At 37.8% G+C, this 17,664-nt stretch overlaps 1 protein-coding gene across 2 annotated transcripts in view; it reads left to right on the plus strand.

Annotated features, from left to right (window-relative positions):
* The window catches only part of LOC131046894 (TATA-binding protein-associated factor BTAF1), a 158,443-nt gene that overhangs the window by 30,300 nt on the left and 110,479 nt on the right, over positions 1 to 17,664 (plus strand). Inside the window, exons 7-11 of one of the 2 annotated variants that reach the window (XM_057980723.2) lie at positions 11,212 to 11,552; positions 11,720 to 11,825; positions 11,947 to 12,547; positions 12,756 to 12,888; positions 13,013 to 13,081. In XM_057980723.2, the coding sequence (XP_057836706.2) occupies positions 11,212 to 11,552; positions 11,720 to 11,825; positions 11,947 to 12,547; positions 12,756 to 12,888; positions 13,013 to 13,081 (1,250 nt within the window). Of the gene's footprint in view, positions 1 to 11,211; positions 11,553 to 11,719; positions 11,830 to 11,946; positions 12,548 to 12,755; positions 12,889 to 13,012; positions 13,082 to 17,664 lie in introns of those variants that run through there. The other variant, XM_057980724.2, reaches the window with a different exon arrangement.

The raw sequence follows: 17,664 nt of genomic DNA on the forward strand, positions 1-17,664 counted from the left end.
CAATGTTACCTTTGGGAATCGTTCCTTAGGCTTAAATACTAAGGAAGCCTTCTAACCACTTCCCAACGTACAAAATGCAACCAACTAGCCGTTGGGCAACCACAACTCAAAAAGTTGCAAAAATTGCTCATGACAACATAGCAACTTTTACATATTATGACATCACACACTTGCCTTCATATTGAAGGTTACAAATTGGACACACAACACCTCTAGGACCCCTAGACACCAAAAACACAAATAAAATGCCCATACAAGGCTTGTGATCAAGTATACAACTTTGGAACCTTAGGGCTTATTACATAGCATTGGACCTACCATATCGATTTACGATCTACACAAGAAACCTTCAAGACAACACATCATGTTGCTTTCAAACACATATTCTATCACACCTTGGAGTCATCTTTGAGTGCCCCTGCACCAGAACTTCGGGGCTTCAGAGTTACGGGGTTTCGGGGAGGAAAAGACTTAGGAATTTGGGAACTTCGGGGTTTCGGAGAGGAGAAGACTTAGGACATTGAGAACTTCAGGCTTCCAGATTTACGGGGTTCCGGGGAGGAGAAGACTTAGGAACTTGAGAACTTCAGGGTTCCAGATTTACAGGGTTCCGTGGAGGAGAAGACTTAGAAACTTGGGAACTTCGGGGTTGTGGAGTTACGGGGTTCCGAGGAGGAGAAGACTTAGGAACTTGGGAACTTCGGGGTTATAGGGTTCCAGGGTTCCACGGAGGAGAACACTTAGGAACTTGGGAACTTCGGGGTTACGGGGTTCCGGGGAGGGGAAGTCTTAGGAACTTGGGAACATCAGGGTACAGGAGTTACGGGGTTCCAGGGAGGAGAACATTTAGGAACTTGGGAACTTCGGGGTTCCGGAGTTACGGGGAACTTGGGAACTTCAGGGTTCCAGGGAGGAGAAGACTTCCACTTCCCTACAAGACAACACTTCACATTTTATGATTCCCTTGTTTCTTTCCTTGATCAACTAGGACAGCGCTGGTCGATAGAACATATGTCTGATCGGTTCTCACTGATGGACCACAGGTGTCATAAAATGACAACATTTTGGTAGAACGTATCTCTGATCGGTTCTCACTGATGGACCAAGGGTGTCATTAAATGACAACAATTATCAAAAGCCTTTCTGGAACAGCTGGAAATGCCCCCCTGAAAACATTAGAATTGTATTTAGAAACTTGGGAACACTTCATGGACATAACATTTTTTAGTGGATGTTGCTGATAGGATTTTCCCATCCAAATATGTATTTCGAGTTTTCAATTTTCAAGACAAAAATGCTTCCACTGTCCATCCGAGAAGTTTACATAGGATACAGGTTACTTAATATTTTCTAGTTGATGAGTACTTCAGAAACTTTATGTGATGCTAGTTTTAAGAAAAGTGGTCTTTTTGTATGCCCTTCTAACCATTAACTAGTTATGGCAGGCTTTTATATGGTAAATGATATTCAAATTGGCATTGCTTTTGCAGAATTGTAGTATGTGCATCCACAAGGTTTGCATACATGGGATTTATCATGCCATGCAAACAAAGATTAGGAATGATCACCCCTAGACATGATTAGAAAGTTTATGGTTACATTTAAACAAAACACATCTGACAACCTTTCACTTAGATTCTTTTTCCATGCAAAGCATAGGTGTATAACTTCAAAATTTTTATCACTGTAATCCCTACCATCATGTACAAAAGCATATCTATGGTGGCACATTGCTCACTTTGTTCTATGCTTTGGACACAAAAAGCTCTTTCAGTCCGTGGTATTTTTATCCAAAGCTTAGTTGTATTACTTCAAATTTTGGATAAGTGTAATGCCCACAATCAAGTGCCAAGTCATATCCATTGTGACACATTGCTGACTCTGTTCCTTTGTGTGTTCAGTGTTGAGATTGAATATCTTTAAGTCCAGAAAATATTATTTAAAACCCTAGATCTCAAAGTTTCAATGGACTCGTTCTTTAACTACCTTCCCCTTTGGTAAGTTTCAATTCATTAACTACCCACCCTGTTGGTTAGACTTATTCTGCTAGATTTCAAATGGCAAAGGCCAAAATCAACTACATGCATTTTGGTAGTAAATGGTGAGGATAGAGTTACTAGTTTCCAATTTGCTGATGCTGTTGAGACTATTACGATAATAGATAGTTTCTATTTCCTGTTAATGGTTATCTATTGTAATCTATTGTAAATACTTAGTTAGCTGTTAGTTTTCTGTTAGCCAGAATAGAATGTTTCTATTCTTCACGATCGTTTTCCAAGGAAACATCGTCTCTCATCTTGTATATAAATTTTGTAATTTCTTCGAATTAAATCCAGTTTATTCGTGTAAGTTTTTTTCAGTTCATGGGCAAACTTGAGGCTGTTTTCGTGTAGGGAGAATTTCGTGATTTTTTGCAGGCTGTTCTTTTGAAAAATCGTGCGTTTGTGGCTGCGTTTTTCCTCTCTGCAAATTTCAGTTCGTCCTTTTCACTCAATTTCTGTTTTTAACCCTTCAGATTTAGCCGAAATTTTTTTCTGCTGGCAGATTCGTGGTGGGTTTTTCGAGAACTCACCTTGGGTTGTCGTCCGATTTTTCTAGGTGCCTCGATTTTCGAGCCAGCGGATCCAAATTTTGATAGCATATTCTTTCTAGGTTTTTCAAGCTCTCTTCTGGGTACCTCTTCATTTTTTTGAGTCCTCTGACATTTTGTCTCAAAGTACGTGCCTTCTCAGTTTTTCACGTTTTCACTGAAATTCGAGCCATGGCATCTCTGACGAATATTCCGCTCGAAGGAAATCAAAAGGTCAATGGTCGTAATTATAGCACGTGGAAGCAATGGATGCTCACCATCTTTGAATATCGCGGCAGCGATCAGGTTGTTTTGGATACTACTTCACGTCCGACAACAACTGGTCTTGATCAGGTTACTTATGACCAGCATAATTGGGAGGCAGTGATGCTTCTCAAATTATTCGTAGCTGATGATCGACTCTCTCAGATTCCATCCGGCAAAACAGCTGCCGAGATATGGGCACATCTCAAAACCCTACATGAGACTTCTGATAAAAGCAGGGCCTTCTTTCTCAAGAACACTCTGTTTTCTATTGTCATGGATGAGCGGAAATCGTTCCAGGATCACCTGAATAGGATTCAAGAAATCTGTGATTAGTTGCTTGCCATTGGACGCAAGATGGAGGAAGAGGACATTGTGGTAATCACCCTCAAAAGTTTACCCAAGTCCTTCGCACATTTTATCGAAACTCTCATCATCACGTCTACTGGTGTTGATTTGAAGTTCACAAATCTTTGCACACTTCTACTTCAACAAGATCGGTGGACACAACAGTTTGGTAGCAGTTCCAGCTCCACCTCCATCGAACAAACCTTTGCTGCTAAATCTTTTCACAAGGATCAGGGCAAGTCTCATTCTTAGCAGAAACCCTCTGCTCTTGTCTCAAAGGCTCCAAGAAATTTAACATTCAATGCAACTACTACCACAAGTATGGTCACATGAAGGTTGAATGTCGGAAGCGCTTAGCTGCCCAATCTAAGCAATCTAGTTCGCAGCCCAAAGCGAACAGTGCAGAGCACACTGAGCAGACAAAATCTGCCTTTTACGCCTTCATGGCTAAAAGACCCGCAGATCATGTCAAATCGTCTGCCTGGTACATTGATTCAGGTGCCTCTCGTCATTTCACCCATCCTCGAGACTGGTTCACTGACTACCAGCCTTATTCAGATTCTGTTATTTTTGGTGGCGGGGAAGAATACATGGTTGTCGGCAAAGGCAACATTAAGATTTAGTCTGCTGGGAGGAATCTCATTTTCCTCTATGTCTTCCATGTTGCAAGGATGGAACTAAATCTACTCTTTGTCAGTCAGATGTTGCGACACTCTCCACGGTTTGATGTCGCCTTCAGTTCACATCAGTGCACCATCACTGATAGGGAGACTCAGTCAGTTGTTGTAGTTGGTCTTGAGGATCATGGTCTTTTCAGACTTGCAGATTTTGGTGTTTCTCAGGACCTAGCTATGGCTGCTCGACAGTCTTCTGTCAGTATTCTTTGGCATCAGCGGTATGGGCACTTAAATGTGCATTATCTCTCTAAGCTTGCTCGGGAAGAGCTTGTCCTTGGATTGCTAGAGATTCAGACTCAGCAACTTGGAGTTTGTGATGCATGCCAGGCTGGGAAGCAACATCACACACCCTTCAATAGTGGCGATTCATGGCGGGCTTCTTAGGTACTTCAGCTTGTTCATGTTGATATCTGCGGCCTTATGGCTGCTCCTTCTGTTCTTGGGTCTAGTTATATTCTGTTGTTTGTTGATGATTTCAGTAGAAAAATGTGGGTCTATTTTCTTGCAAAGAAATCAGAAGCTTTTACTGTATTTGAGAAGTTTAAACCTCTAGTTGAAAAAGAGTCTGGGAAATCTATTATTGCTCTTAGATCAGATAATGGGGGGGAATTTTGTTCTAATGAATTCTCTAGCTTCTGTGATATTCATGGCATCAAGCGCTAGTTAACCACACCCCACACACCACAACAGATCAATGTAGTTGAACGTCGAAACAAAACAATCATTGAGATGGCTAGATCCATGCTCGACCATAAACATGTTCCGAAACAGTTTTGGGCAGAAGTAGTTAACACTGCAATCTACCTTTTGAATTGGTCACCCATTGTGGCGGTCAAAGGCAAGACTTCGGAAGAGGCCTGGTCAGGTCACAAGCCCAAAGTCAGTCATCTGAAGGTTTTCGACTCTCTTGCTTATGTTTGGATTCTTGATGCTTCACGCACCAAGTTGGATGCCAAGAGCCATAAACTTATGCTTACTGGATATAGTAGTCTTCACAAAGCCTACCGCTTGATCGACATTGAGACATCTCGTCTCCTGTATAGTCGTGATGTAGTCTTTGATGAGCAGCGAGGACCATTCATGCCCGTCTCTCCTGTTCCTGATTTAGTAGACCAGCCTATGAAGGCTCATGATTTGGGGGTTAGACTTCCATTAGGTCCACTTGATGGGAGGGCTCCAGCAGCTCCAGTAACTCCAAAAAATCCTGTACAAACACCTCCTACTTCTCTTGTAGGATCACCCAGATTTGCAGATGCTTCACCTGATTTTGATCTGGATTCTTTTGATGAGGAACTTGATCATAGAACATCTCCTGATGCTAATGTTGGTCCTTCTCCTCTCTGGTCTAAATGGTGGGCCAAGACACTTGCTGATCTTTAGGATGATGAACTCATTGATGGGAGAACTGCTCGAAAAATGAGCAAACCTATAGGGACCGTTAATTTTGCTCTCATGGTCAACATTCACAGTGTGTTTGAACTGCAGACATACTCCGAGGCCAAAGGTATTCCAGAGTGGGAACATGCTATGCAATCTGAACACCAAAGCTTGTTGAAGAATCACACCTGGGACCTTTCTGATCTTCCACCAGGGAAGAAACCCATTGGATGCAAATGGGTCTACAAAATCAAATACAAGTTTGATGGTACTTTGGATAAGTACAAAGCTTGTTTAGTTGCAAAGGGCTTTTCTCAGCGTTAGGGCATTGATTATGAGGAGACCTTTGCTCGTACAACAAAGATGAGCACTATCAGATTATTCCTATCCATGGCAGCACAGTTTGGTTGGAGGGTCCATCAGATGGCCGTCAAGAGTGCTTTCCTGAATGGTGACCTACAAGAAGAGGTCTATATGATGCAGCCTCCAGGTTTCAAGGTTGTAGGTAAAGAACACCAGGTTCTCAGATTGCTGAAAGCTCTCTATGGTTTGAAGCAGGCCCTAGGGCATGGTACATGAAAATTGATAAGTACCTCAGTGATCAAGGCTTCAAGAGGAATTCTTCAGACTCAAACTTGTACATCAAGACTACTGACAGTGATATCATCCTTCTGGTCATTTATGTGGATGATTTGATCATCACTGGCAGTTCGGCATCTTTGATTCAGGGAATCAAACAAAGTTTATGCCAGTCTTTTGACATGGCTGACCTTGGGCTCATGCATTATTGCCTCGATGTTGAGGTTTGGCACCAACCTTCTGGTATATTCATTTCTCAGTCTAAATATGCTAGGGCTCTGTTAGACAAGTTTCGTATGCAGGATTGCAAGACTGCATCTACACCTATGGAGAAAGGTCTGAAGTTATCAGCCAAGTCTGATTCTCCTCCCGTTGATGATACTACATACAGGCAACTAGTAGGCAGTCTCATCTAACTCTCTGCCACTAGACCTAATATCAGCTTTGCAGTCAGCTACATTTCACGCTTTATGACAGCTCCCAAGGCTGATCATTGGATGGCCGCAAAGCGTGTGCTTCGTTATGTGAAGGGCACTATTGATTATGGAATTCTTTACTCTCGGAGTTCTAATCCTAGACTCAGTGGATTCACAGATTCAGATTGGGCAGGCTCTGTTGACGATAAAAAGTCAACTACTGGATATGTGTTTAGTTTGGGATATGGTGCTGTCACATGGACCAGTAAGAAGCAACAAGCTGTTTCTCTCTCGTCTATAGAGGCCAAATACAAAGGGGCAGTTAAGGCAGGTTGTGAAGCTGTTTGGCTTCGTCGGAAGCTTGGGGATATGCAGATGTCACCAGCAGGCCCGACCACTTTGTTTGTTGATAACGATGGTGTTATCAAGTTAGCCCAAAATCCAATCTTCCATGAACGAACCAAGCATGTAGATATTCATTGTCATTAAATACAACAGCTGGTTGAAGACAGGATCATAGACTTGCAGTATGTTCCTACAGCGGATCAGACTGCAGACATTCTCACCAAGCCACTTGGTCTAGATAAGTTTGTCAAATTCAGAGGACAGCTTGGTGTAGTGGATAGGTTAACCATCAAGGGAGGGTATTACGATAATTGATAGTTTCTATTTCCTGTTAATGGTTATCTATTGTAATCTACTGTAAATACTTAGTTAGCTGTTAGTTTTCTGTTAGCCAGAATAGAATGTGCTCTACCACCGAGCTATTGGACCTTCTTGGACCAGTCCATCGTCGGTCCGGGTGTGGCTTATTTCCAACACCAACACCAACACCCCCCCTTAAGCCACACCTCTCGTGTGCTTGGGGCTCCTAGCCTAGACCTGGCTCTGATACCATGTTGAGACATGGACCAGATAGGACTCGAACCTAGGACCTTCCATACGCTGCTGGAGTGCTCTACCACTGAGCTATCGGCCCCTCTTGGACCAATCCATCGTCAGTCCGGGTGTGGCTTATTTCCGACACCAACAAATGCTACGTTTTTGCTCTCCACTATGATTCTGAGGGAGATTCTTACTTTATTAAGGTGTTATCGCACTCTTCCAATCAGTATTTGGACAGGATACACTCAAAAAATTCCTCATTGTTCTTTTTAAACACACCACCACAAAGTAAGGGGGCTATCATGAATAGAACTTAAAATGGGCACACCTTACAACATGTGGTCTATGCGTGATCTTGAACATTGTAGGACTCAAATAGGCATGCCTGGTGACAGCACACTTGCACTATTTCTTAAACAACTGACTTTGGGGCTCTTGAGTATGGGACAAATTGGTCGCCAGGCTCTGCAAAAAGTTACAACAGTGAATTTGTAAACATTTCATATTAAATGTTGTATTGATCTCATAGAGATAGTCTTGTTGGCTATGCTTCTTTATCTACTAAGTCTCTGAGCCTCTAACAAAAAGCTGGAGGAGGAACTTTTCATTGTGTGGCATTTAAACAAAATTCAAATTCTGTTGTGTATCTTGGAGCAAAACAACTATTGCTCAAGGCTGCAGAATGCCTATAGATAAAAACTAGATAAATTCATCATAGGTATAATATAAGCTTGTCATGGTAATTATAGAAGGATGACTTGCTCCCACTGGGCCAAATCATGAAGACAAAGTAAATGAACCTGAATCAGCTTAACACTCCATTGTCTTCTATGAATTCCTGGGTGGCTTAGACATCAGCAAGCATTTTATAATGGGTGTTTAGGACTATGGAATGTGTTTTTAAAGCCCTAATCATATCTTGGAACCACTCTAGTGGCAATGATAGTGGATGATCAAACACAAGTGGCTCACTATCTGAAAAGGTGGGCCTGAATTGAAATGGAAATAGAATGTCTTCATGGCCTGCCAAACTCCATTCCTCCAACAGGTTGATTTCCTCCTCAGTCAACTCAATGCAGAGATGTGATCCTTAGAAATAGTAATGGCATTAAGAACTTGGGCAAGGACCAAACAGGGAACACACTGGTAGAACAGCTTGCTGTTCCAGCTTTAGAGGAAACATTTTTGTGGTTTCTCCTCAAAATCCTCATTTGTAAAGTCCCCATTACCGAATGATGTAAATGAATCATTCAGCCATATTGATTGCAACCTGATGCTGGAACCATGGATCATTTGTTTGTTTTATGTCTACAAGCTAAAGGGATATGGAAGGTAATTTCCATGCTCTTCTCTTCTTCGTGGTCTACACCAAAATTACTGTACTCATTGGTTTTTGATTTAACCCAGAACAGAGCAGTTGCTCTGAATTTTTCCCTAGATTCCTGCCAAAACTTTACAAAATCAAGATTAAGACAAATTTCTCAGCTCAAATCTATTAGAATAATTAATTCTTTTAGTCATTTACCTTTTTAGTGGTTCTATTAATGGTCATTTAGTTAGTCGTTAGCTTTTCAGTTCGTCATCTTAGTTGTCGACACGCTTAGCTTTTTGCTTTTTAGTTCGTTAAGTGAAACTATTGCTTTTTTTATAAGAACACATAGTTTATTTTTTAGATTTTAGCTTTTAGCTTTATTTAGCACAAGTGTTTTGGCTTCATATTGAAGCTTTAGATTAATGGTTTGTTCTTTTTAGAACACCGTCTTGTAATTCTTTTATATATGCTTGTATATTCGTTATTGATAAATTAAATATCATTTGATTATTGATTCAATTATTTTTCATGGTATCAAAGCGGGTCGATGGGATTCCATAGAGTTTGGCGATTTTTTTTAATAAAATTCGTGGAGGTGTTACCTGGAATTCATTTCCATAATTTTTTAAAAAAATATTGGAGTTTTTTCGTTGAAGTTTTCGAGATTTTTTTGGGCGAGCCAGGATTTCGTTTTTTTTTCCAGATTTTTGTGGTTAAAAATTTGAGGGTTCTATGGTAGAGCACGGGTTGTTGGGTGAATTTCGTTTTTTGGCAGATTTTTCTTTTGCAAACCTAGGCTTTTAGGGTGTTTTCTGAGGCGTTGGCAGAATTTTGGCGTGCATTTTTTTTCTCGAGTTTTTTGGCACGTGATATCGCGACGTGTTTGGGAGATTTTTTTTTTTGTTTGGGCAGCGACTTCTTTGCACGTTGTGGCTATTTTCTGTGTATTTTCACATTTTTGAGCTCATGATTTTCGTGGGTTTGTTTCTGCAACAACTAGTGATTTTTTTTGACTAGGGTTCCGGGTTTTTCGTCGGTTTTTCTACGATTTCGCAGTGGTTTTTTGGCTGCAATTCTATGTGGTGTTGGCTATGTTTGGGCACCGTTTTTCGGTCGTGGGAGGGCATTTTTTGTGTTTGCTTTGTTGATGCAGTTCTTGAAGGGGTTTTTTTAATTTTTTCCCATAAATTTTTTTTATTTGATGGGTTTTATCAAGTTAGCCTAAAAAATTATTTGGGTTTTCTGTTCTTTCTTGACAAAAAATCATGGGAGGGTTGTGCTTGATTTTTTAATCAGGGTTTTGCCGTGCAACATTTTAGGGTTTTCACAATTTTTTCCTTAAAAATTGTTTGTGTTTTCATGATTTTATCCTCAAAAGTCGTTTGTAGGGTTTTCACGATTTTTTCCTCAAAAATTGTTCGTAGGGTTTATAATTTTTCCTTCAAAATTATCATCTGTAATTTACGATGTTCGTGTGGGATTTTGGTTATCTTGGTTTTATCGTTTTTTCTATAAAAATGATGGTTTGTAACCTTAGATTTCTTGGTTTTTCAGTTTTCTCTTAAAAATTCACGAATTCTCTTAGGGTTCTTGTTTAAGGGTTTGACAGTTTTGTCCTAAAAAATTGTGCTTTGTTGCAGTCAAGTTTGGGTCACACTTGGAGTTGCTAGGGCGAACATCTGCAACCATGGTATCTTGCTGTCTATTTTGGAGTTGTTGGAGGAAACAATGCTCAATACTCTTCGGCAAAGGGGTTTGCCGATTTTTCCTCAAAATAATGGTTTTAGGCTTCTATAATTCGTGTGTGACAGCTCTATAATTCACGAATAATTTGCGTGTGAGGGTTACATCAGTCATTTGGAATCAGCTATTCTTGATCATTACCACTTTGCAGATCCTGGGAGGGTCTCCGCAACAGTAGAGTGTTCTTGTGTTTGTGATCAAAAGATTTGCAGGGTATTTAGTTGATACAATGACCATTAAGGGAGGGTATTAGAATAATTAATTCTTTTAGTTAGTTACCTTTTTAGTGGTTCTATTAATGGTCATTTAGTTAGTCGTTTAGCTTTTTAGTTTGTCATCTTAGTTGTCTACTCATTTGGCTTTTCGCTTTTTAGTTCATTAAGTGAACTATTGCTTCTTTTATAAGAACGCATAGTTTGCTTTTTAGATTTTAGCTTTTAGCTTTATTTAGCGCTTTAAGTGTTTTAGCTTCATGTTGAAGCTTTAGATTAACGGTTCGTTCTTTTTAGAACACCGTCTTGTAATTGTATATTCGCTATTAATTAATTCAATATCATTTGATTATTGATTCAATTATTTTTCAAAATCGTCAAAAACATAATTTCAAGAGACAATGTTAAAACCCACAACATAAATTCTTATAAATCGATACTCTTTTTTTGGACTCATTTCCTGTATTTTTGCAGAACCAATCTTCTTGTTTTGACATTTGAATGCAAATTACATGAATGTTTTGGCCTTGCCATATGGTGAAACTTGTACCCATTCCCTTTAGAATTTCAGAATGCAATCTAAACCTTTTTTTGTATCATTTAATAGCTTAAAAAAGAAAATGTTACATCATCATATCATGTGATATAATATCACTTTTATTTTAATGATTTAGTATGGAAAGATATTCGTATTTGATACATTATGGTCTTAATATATTTGTGCAAAATATCTGCTTATTACAAAATGTACATATAATATGGATAAACAAGGAGAATTGGAAAAGACCTAGCTTAGGTGTTAATGGTTGTTCTTACTTTTGTGATGTAGGATTAGATATGTATGGCTATATGGATGTTAATGAGATGATACGGGATGAGGATCTTGTTATGCATAAGGTGCCAACCCAGGGAAATGGATCACAGCATATATACTGCACATCTCAATCCAGTGGCCAGCAAATTCAAAAACTTGTTACAAACATGGGTCAAGGAATTCGTCATAGACCACTAAGTGCAAGGGAGCGCAATTCACTGAAACGGAAAGCCAAGGTTAATGTTAAAGACCATTCGAAAGGTTGGTGTGATGATGACAATCTTGAGGAAGCAGTTTCAAAGAACAAAGTCACTGCAAAATCTGTAGCTGTGGACCAGCCACAAAAATGTAACAAGGTATATGAATGCAGCTATTTTCTTATTGCATGTTAATTTATTTTATCATGTCTTGTAATGAAATTATGAGTTTTTTCTTCAGCAACCAAATTTAGTTGTACTTTGAGATTCATTTACCTACATTGGTCATGTTTGGCATGTAATATAGTTTATTTCCTTATTTAAAGATAACAGAGACACCAGTTGATGAAGACTGTTTGGAACAAGTTGGTGATGGGAGATGGCCATTTATGTACTTTGTAGAGCAGCTCTTTCATGATATATTTGATCCTGGTAAGTAAGTACTTCTTCTTTGATCCACTGGTTGATATTTGTGGGTTACAAGTGGTTTGATCTTTTTATAAATATTAAAAAACTGTCTACCATGCTCCTATGGTGTTATGCTCTTTCTCAGTTTGGGAGATACGTCATGGAAGCATTATGGCTTTGAGAGAAATTCTAAGTTACCAAGCAGCATCTGCTGGAGTGTTCTTGCCTGATTTAAACACAAAAGGTGCCTGGTATACTGACCTGGAAGAGGGCAAGAAGAACAATCCCCTAAAAAGGGAGCGGGAAATCGAAATTGATTTGAATGTTGGTTTAAATTTAGAGGATTACATGTCAGAGGCAAAAAGAATAAAAATTGAACATCACTCAGCTGAATTTTTGACAGAAATTGATCCTGAGAAGGAACTGAAACCTGGGATACTTGTGAAACAAGAAAATGGCACGTGGAATTCAAACACCGCTGATACTCCTTGTGAAATAAACTTGGTTTCTGCTAAGCCAGAGTTAGATTTAAATGAAGATGTAGGACCTGCATCTGCCTCTGAAAGGGAAGGAATTTCTCTTCAGAAACATAAGAATATGCATATAGATTCGGGATTTATATCAAAATTACCTGAAGACAGCAGGGCACTGAAGATGTTAAGATTAGCACAGCATGTATCAGCAAAAAATTGGGAATTTCTTCAGGACTGTGCTATTCGATTTCTTTGTGTATTATCTTTGGACCGGTAGGTCAATGTTGGTTTTGTTTATATTGTTCTGTTACATCTCTAATTCTTTAGTGCTCTAATGCTCCTTACAATTGCACTCATTCATGATCAGGCATGTCTCTTGTTACTCTTATTCGATTACATAATTTATTGTCTAATAATTTTTATTGTACCTAGATTATCACATGGAAAATATCACTGATCTTCTGTTTGTTTAACTTTCCAGTTTTGGAGATTATGTTGCGGATCAGGTTGTGGCTCCTGTACGAGAGACTTGTGCCCAGGCTCTTGGTGCTGTGCTTAAGCATATGCATCCTTCCATGGTCTATGGGACCTTGAATACTCTTCTTCAAATGCAGGTTACATCATTTGAATGTTTTTTTTAAAAATTGTTTATTCTTATTTTGCTGGCCAGCTTCTAGCAAAGCCAACTTTTAGTTGAAATAATCAGAATGAAAGCATATTTGTTGATTCTTGTTCCAGCATCGTCAAGAATGGGAAGTTCGGCATGGGAGCCTCTTAGGTATCAAGTATTTGGTTGCAATTCGCCAGGTAAGGAGATATATAATGTTCTTTACTTTTACATAGTTATCATTGGAACAAGAATTAAGATGGGAGCATTTTGATGGTGAAGGATCAGTCTCTCTGCTGGTGTTCATGATGGTATAAAGATAAATATTTTTTGGTTTATGACATGGTGATGGGGCAAGGTGTATCACTATTCATTGTGTGGCTTATTTTAGGGCTTTTCTTTTGTTGGATGAGAACTAGACACCATGCTCATGAAAGGCAAACTTAATTCATCTGCTGAAAGCATTATTGGTTCTTAAATATGGTTAATATTTGAATGTACATGGGATACGTGGTGTTTGGTTTGATACTTACAAAATAGCAGATTCAACTTTTCAATCACCTTTTTTAAAGTGTCAAGTCCTGTCGAATAACACAACATAGCCCCCACAAACATGCTGAATGGCCACCATAATACAGATGCTGCCACGTTTGTGCTTCTATTTCTGGAGAGAAAAAACATTTACTCCTTTGCCATCTTGGAGCTTTATGTAAGATATGAGCTAACAACTCATCTACCCATGGGGACCACTTTTCAACCATGGTGTATAATACCATGGTGTATAATGAAGGACATGGAAATTCTTTGCTGCCCATTATTGTTTGAAAGAATAGTAAGAATAAGAGTGTTTGTATATTTGATTTTGTTGTAATGACCTCAACATATTTTAATATAAAATATATACCTCTTTTTGATCACCAAGATTTTGTGAAGGTGATGTGAGAGCTTACAATGGATGAATAATGGTTTAATATATTTTATTTTATCAAATAACAATAAATGAAAGATATGGCAATAGATTGCATGAACAATAGAAAACTTTATGAATATGCTGGAGTTGAATCTTATAACTATAGACTGGAATATTTAAAAATTCAAATGGATAACATATAAATATGAATCAAATCTGCTATCACAGTATGTTGGAACTCCAAATACAAATACTTGTTGGAAAGCAAAATAAAAGCATTTAGCACAAATACAACCTCCAGATGAGATTGCCCCTTAGGAAACCAAAAGGTTTTGTCCAGTAATCTCCAGACCCAATGTTTTTCATTCTTGAATTGATAGTTGAACACAAGGTTCAAGCTTCATTAAGGTACATGAAAATTGACAGTACTGCCAAAGAGCAACCAAGCACCTCAATATATAGCACCAGGAGGACCAATTTGGGTGCACAAATTCCAATGTCTAATTTCCCCCTTCAAAATAGCAATTAATAAATTGATAAGATTCCGTCCTCAAAATAGCCCCCACGTTGTCATGAATGCCAACTTGCAACTCCTTTTCATAGAATATGTTATAACCGTGTCATAGAAGCTGTCATGATGAAATTGCCAAGTGTTGGGGATTACAACACTCCATAAAATTCCACACCCTCATATACTACTATTTAATATTTTATTATTATATCATTTTAATTAATATCAGGCCTATTTTCCCAAACCAAAGCCCATTATTATTATTTTTTTTCTATCCAGCTCATTGGAAAATAAAGGAATGGGCCCATCTAAGAAGAACTAATTAAAAAAGGACAATACACTTGTAATTGGATATGTAAATTAATTGAATTCTTATATTTTTCTCCATTTAGCTCGTTGGGCGGAAAGTTTTCTTAGTGCTTTTTGTGAAAACAATAGTTGGCCAAAATAGTTGGGCATCCCTTGTCTTTGGCAAAGCTGGTACTTGTAATGCAGAATGACAGAAAATGGAAGAGCAAGCTTAGTAAACATATTTTAGCATATATATGCAATTGAAAGACAACAAGAATATGGTATCACCCATAGAAGCAGGAAATCCCAAAAAATCGCGACTATATGTGATTAATTGCGGATTGGCCAGGTTGCCGATGTTTACCCTTAAAATTCGGGATTTTATGATCAACGTTTTTCTACAATTGATTCGTGATTAAATCATGTTTTAGTTGGCTAAAAATAGCATTTAATTGGCTAAAAAAAGGCAAGCCTTAAAAATCACTTGTGGACAAAAAAAGCCATGATAACTATATGCAAAAATATATAAAAACCCTACGCAACGTCTCTTCAATATCGCCAATGTGAAGGAAGAGTATAGCTCTTAAAAACCGTGTACATAGCTCTTAAAAACATGTAGATCTTTGAAAAATTGCAGGTCTTTACTAGTTTCCCAGTGGTTTCAGCCTCCTTTTTCCGTCATCACGGCGATTTTCTCCCTTTGGTTGAGACCTCTAGGGTTTTGCATAGTAGATTGTGTATAATATATTCTATTGTTCTATTAATATATTATAATTATTATATATGTGCAAAAATCTATGTGGTAGTTTTGAAACATATATATCATATAAAATTATTATATTGTAGTCGACATAAATTGCCTATTGTTATGTTTGATAATATTTGTTATCCGACAATGTATTAATTAATTGTATTAAGCCAAAGTGGGTTGTCACTATTGGGTAGTTATGTGTCTGTTGGTTGACGGTTGTGTGCCTCACAACAATCATCAGGTCCTTAAATATGTCAAGTACCGCCAAGTAAGGTAGTATGATATAGTCGGGTCAATTGTTATCCTTGGGCGACCATCTCTAGTCTCTTCTCTGTAATAATTGCATGTGCAAATAAAGATATATTTTTTAGCTGTGTCTGGTATGCATTGTCATGAATATTATTATTTCCTGTATTTAATTTATCAGTTGTAGCTGTAAACATTTATAATTATATTATTATTGTATTAATATATAATAATATAATATATTATATTATATTTTGTTTAATCGCTAATATATTATATTATTATATGAATATATCAATATAACTATAATATTATATGAATATATCAATATAATTATAATATTATATTAATATATTAATAAATATATTAATATTATTATTATTATATGAATATATCAATATAATTATAATATTATATTAATATATTAATAAATATATTAATATAGTATAATAATATAGTTAATATAATATAATATTATAATCATTATAAACTTTTTTGCTCCGAAATGGTGCGCAGCTCTGCAAACCTCCTGCACACTACAATTTCTCCTATCTCTTCCCGCTTCTCTTGTCTCTTCCCGCCCCGCAATTTCCTCTACTACTTAGGGCTCCCATGGTTGTGACATCTCCTTGGGTTTGGGCATGTTGGGCGCTATGGCCATGAGTCTCAGGTTTGTAGCGCTTCTTGGTGGTCTCAGATTTTTTAAAGATGCCCTATGTGGTGGCGCTAGGGTTTGTGCCTGCAGACACCTAAAATTGACCTTTAATTAAATAAATATTTATTATTTATTGAATTATCTTTATCCTGACGTCTCTATTAATTAAATAATATTTTTTATTTATTTAATTTATTCACTAAATCTCTTCTTTCTAATTTAAATATTTTTTTTATTATTTATTTAGATTCCACCTCCTTCCTAAATTAAATAAATATTTTTAGTTATTTAATTTATCTAGCCGTCCTCTAATAATTAAATAATTACTTTTATTTATTTAATTAATTCCCTTACCTTTTTCCTCTTTTAATCCTAGCCCTCCAAGTTGCTCACATGGATCACAATCTAAATTTGTAGGCGTGTTACAAGTGTGAACTGTCTCTTCATTCACTTCGTGTTTTCTCCAAAGTCAACACAACTCTTAATCTCGTCCCTCCATCTTTATCTAACCTCAAATCCTATTAATTCTCTTTCATCTATGTGATCATGGCCATTCATAATCCCACCTCTTAATCTAAACTTTCCATTTTTAGGATGATCTCTATAAAAGAGGCTGCCCCCTCACATTTTTCATAGATCATGTCTTGAGCATATTTACACTTTGCCAAAATCACTTTCGCAATACATCATCACACTTTTAGCCATACATCATCACAACCACATCCATTCTTCCTTGAACTCTTGTGCAAGTGCATATAAATATGAGAGCACCTATATCAGATACAAGATCATGAAGGATAGGAGAACAATGGATACAAGCTTCTTATGCATGTGAAGATATAGCTTGGTTTGTTTCACGTTATTTGCTTGCATTTGTAGATCTCTATTGAGTTTTGTTGAATGCATTTGTAGATCTAGGGTTTGATTGCATCTCTTTAGGGTTTACAAATAGGGTTCAAATTTGACAAATAGTGCCCAACAACATTCCTCCTTGGCCCTGTTATAGTCTGTTCGCTCACAAAACTGTTCCAAATGCCCCTTGTGCACCGGTGATAGGGTTTCTAAGCTTGGTTTGTTGGGGCTGCCACCTCCTTTTACGAATGCCTCTATGATAGGTGATTTGGCCCAGCCCAATTTCGCCCTACCTCTTTGCCAATCTAATGCTACCTTTGAAGTTCGTATGGATGGCTTGGTTCGTTATAGAGATAATTTCCTACAAAGTCTAATTTGTAGATTCTCAAGGCTGTGGCCGAACTTAAGCGATCTCCCATGCACCAAGGGTTTTTTTATTTTGGAATTTAAATCTCTTGTAGACAAGAGATGGGTACTAGAGAATGGCCGTTGGACCAACCAAGGTGATTTTTTATGCATGAAACCTTGGTTCCCTTCATTTGACCCTCGAACTAAGGCTTTCTCCCT

The sequence above is a fragment of the Cryptomeria japonica genome, chromosome 2 (genome assembly GCF_030272615.1).
Source record: "Cryptomeria japonica chromosome 2, Sugi_1.0, whole genome shotgun sequence".
Lineage (NCBI taxonomy): Eukaryota > Viridiplantae > Streptophyta > Pinopsida > Cupressales > Cupressaceae > Cryptomeria > Cryptomeria japonica.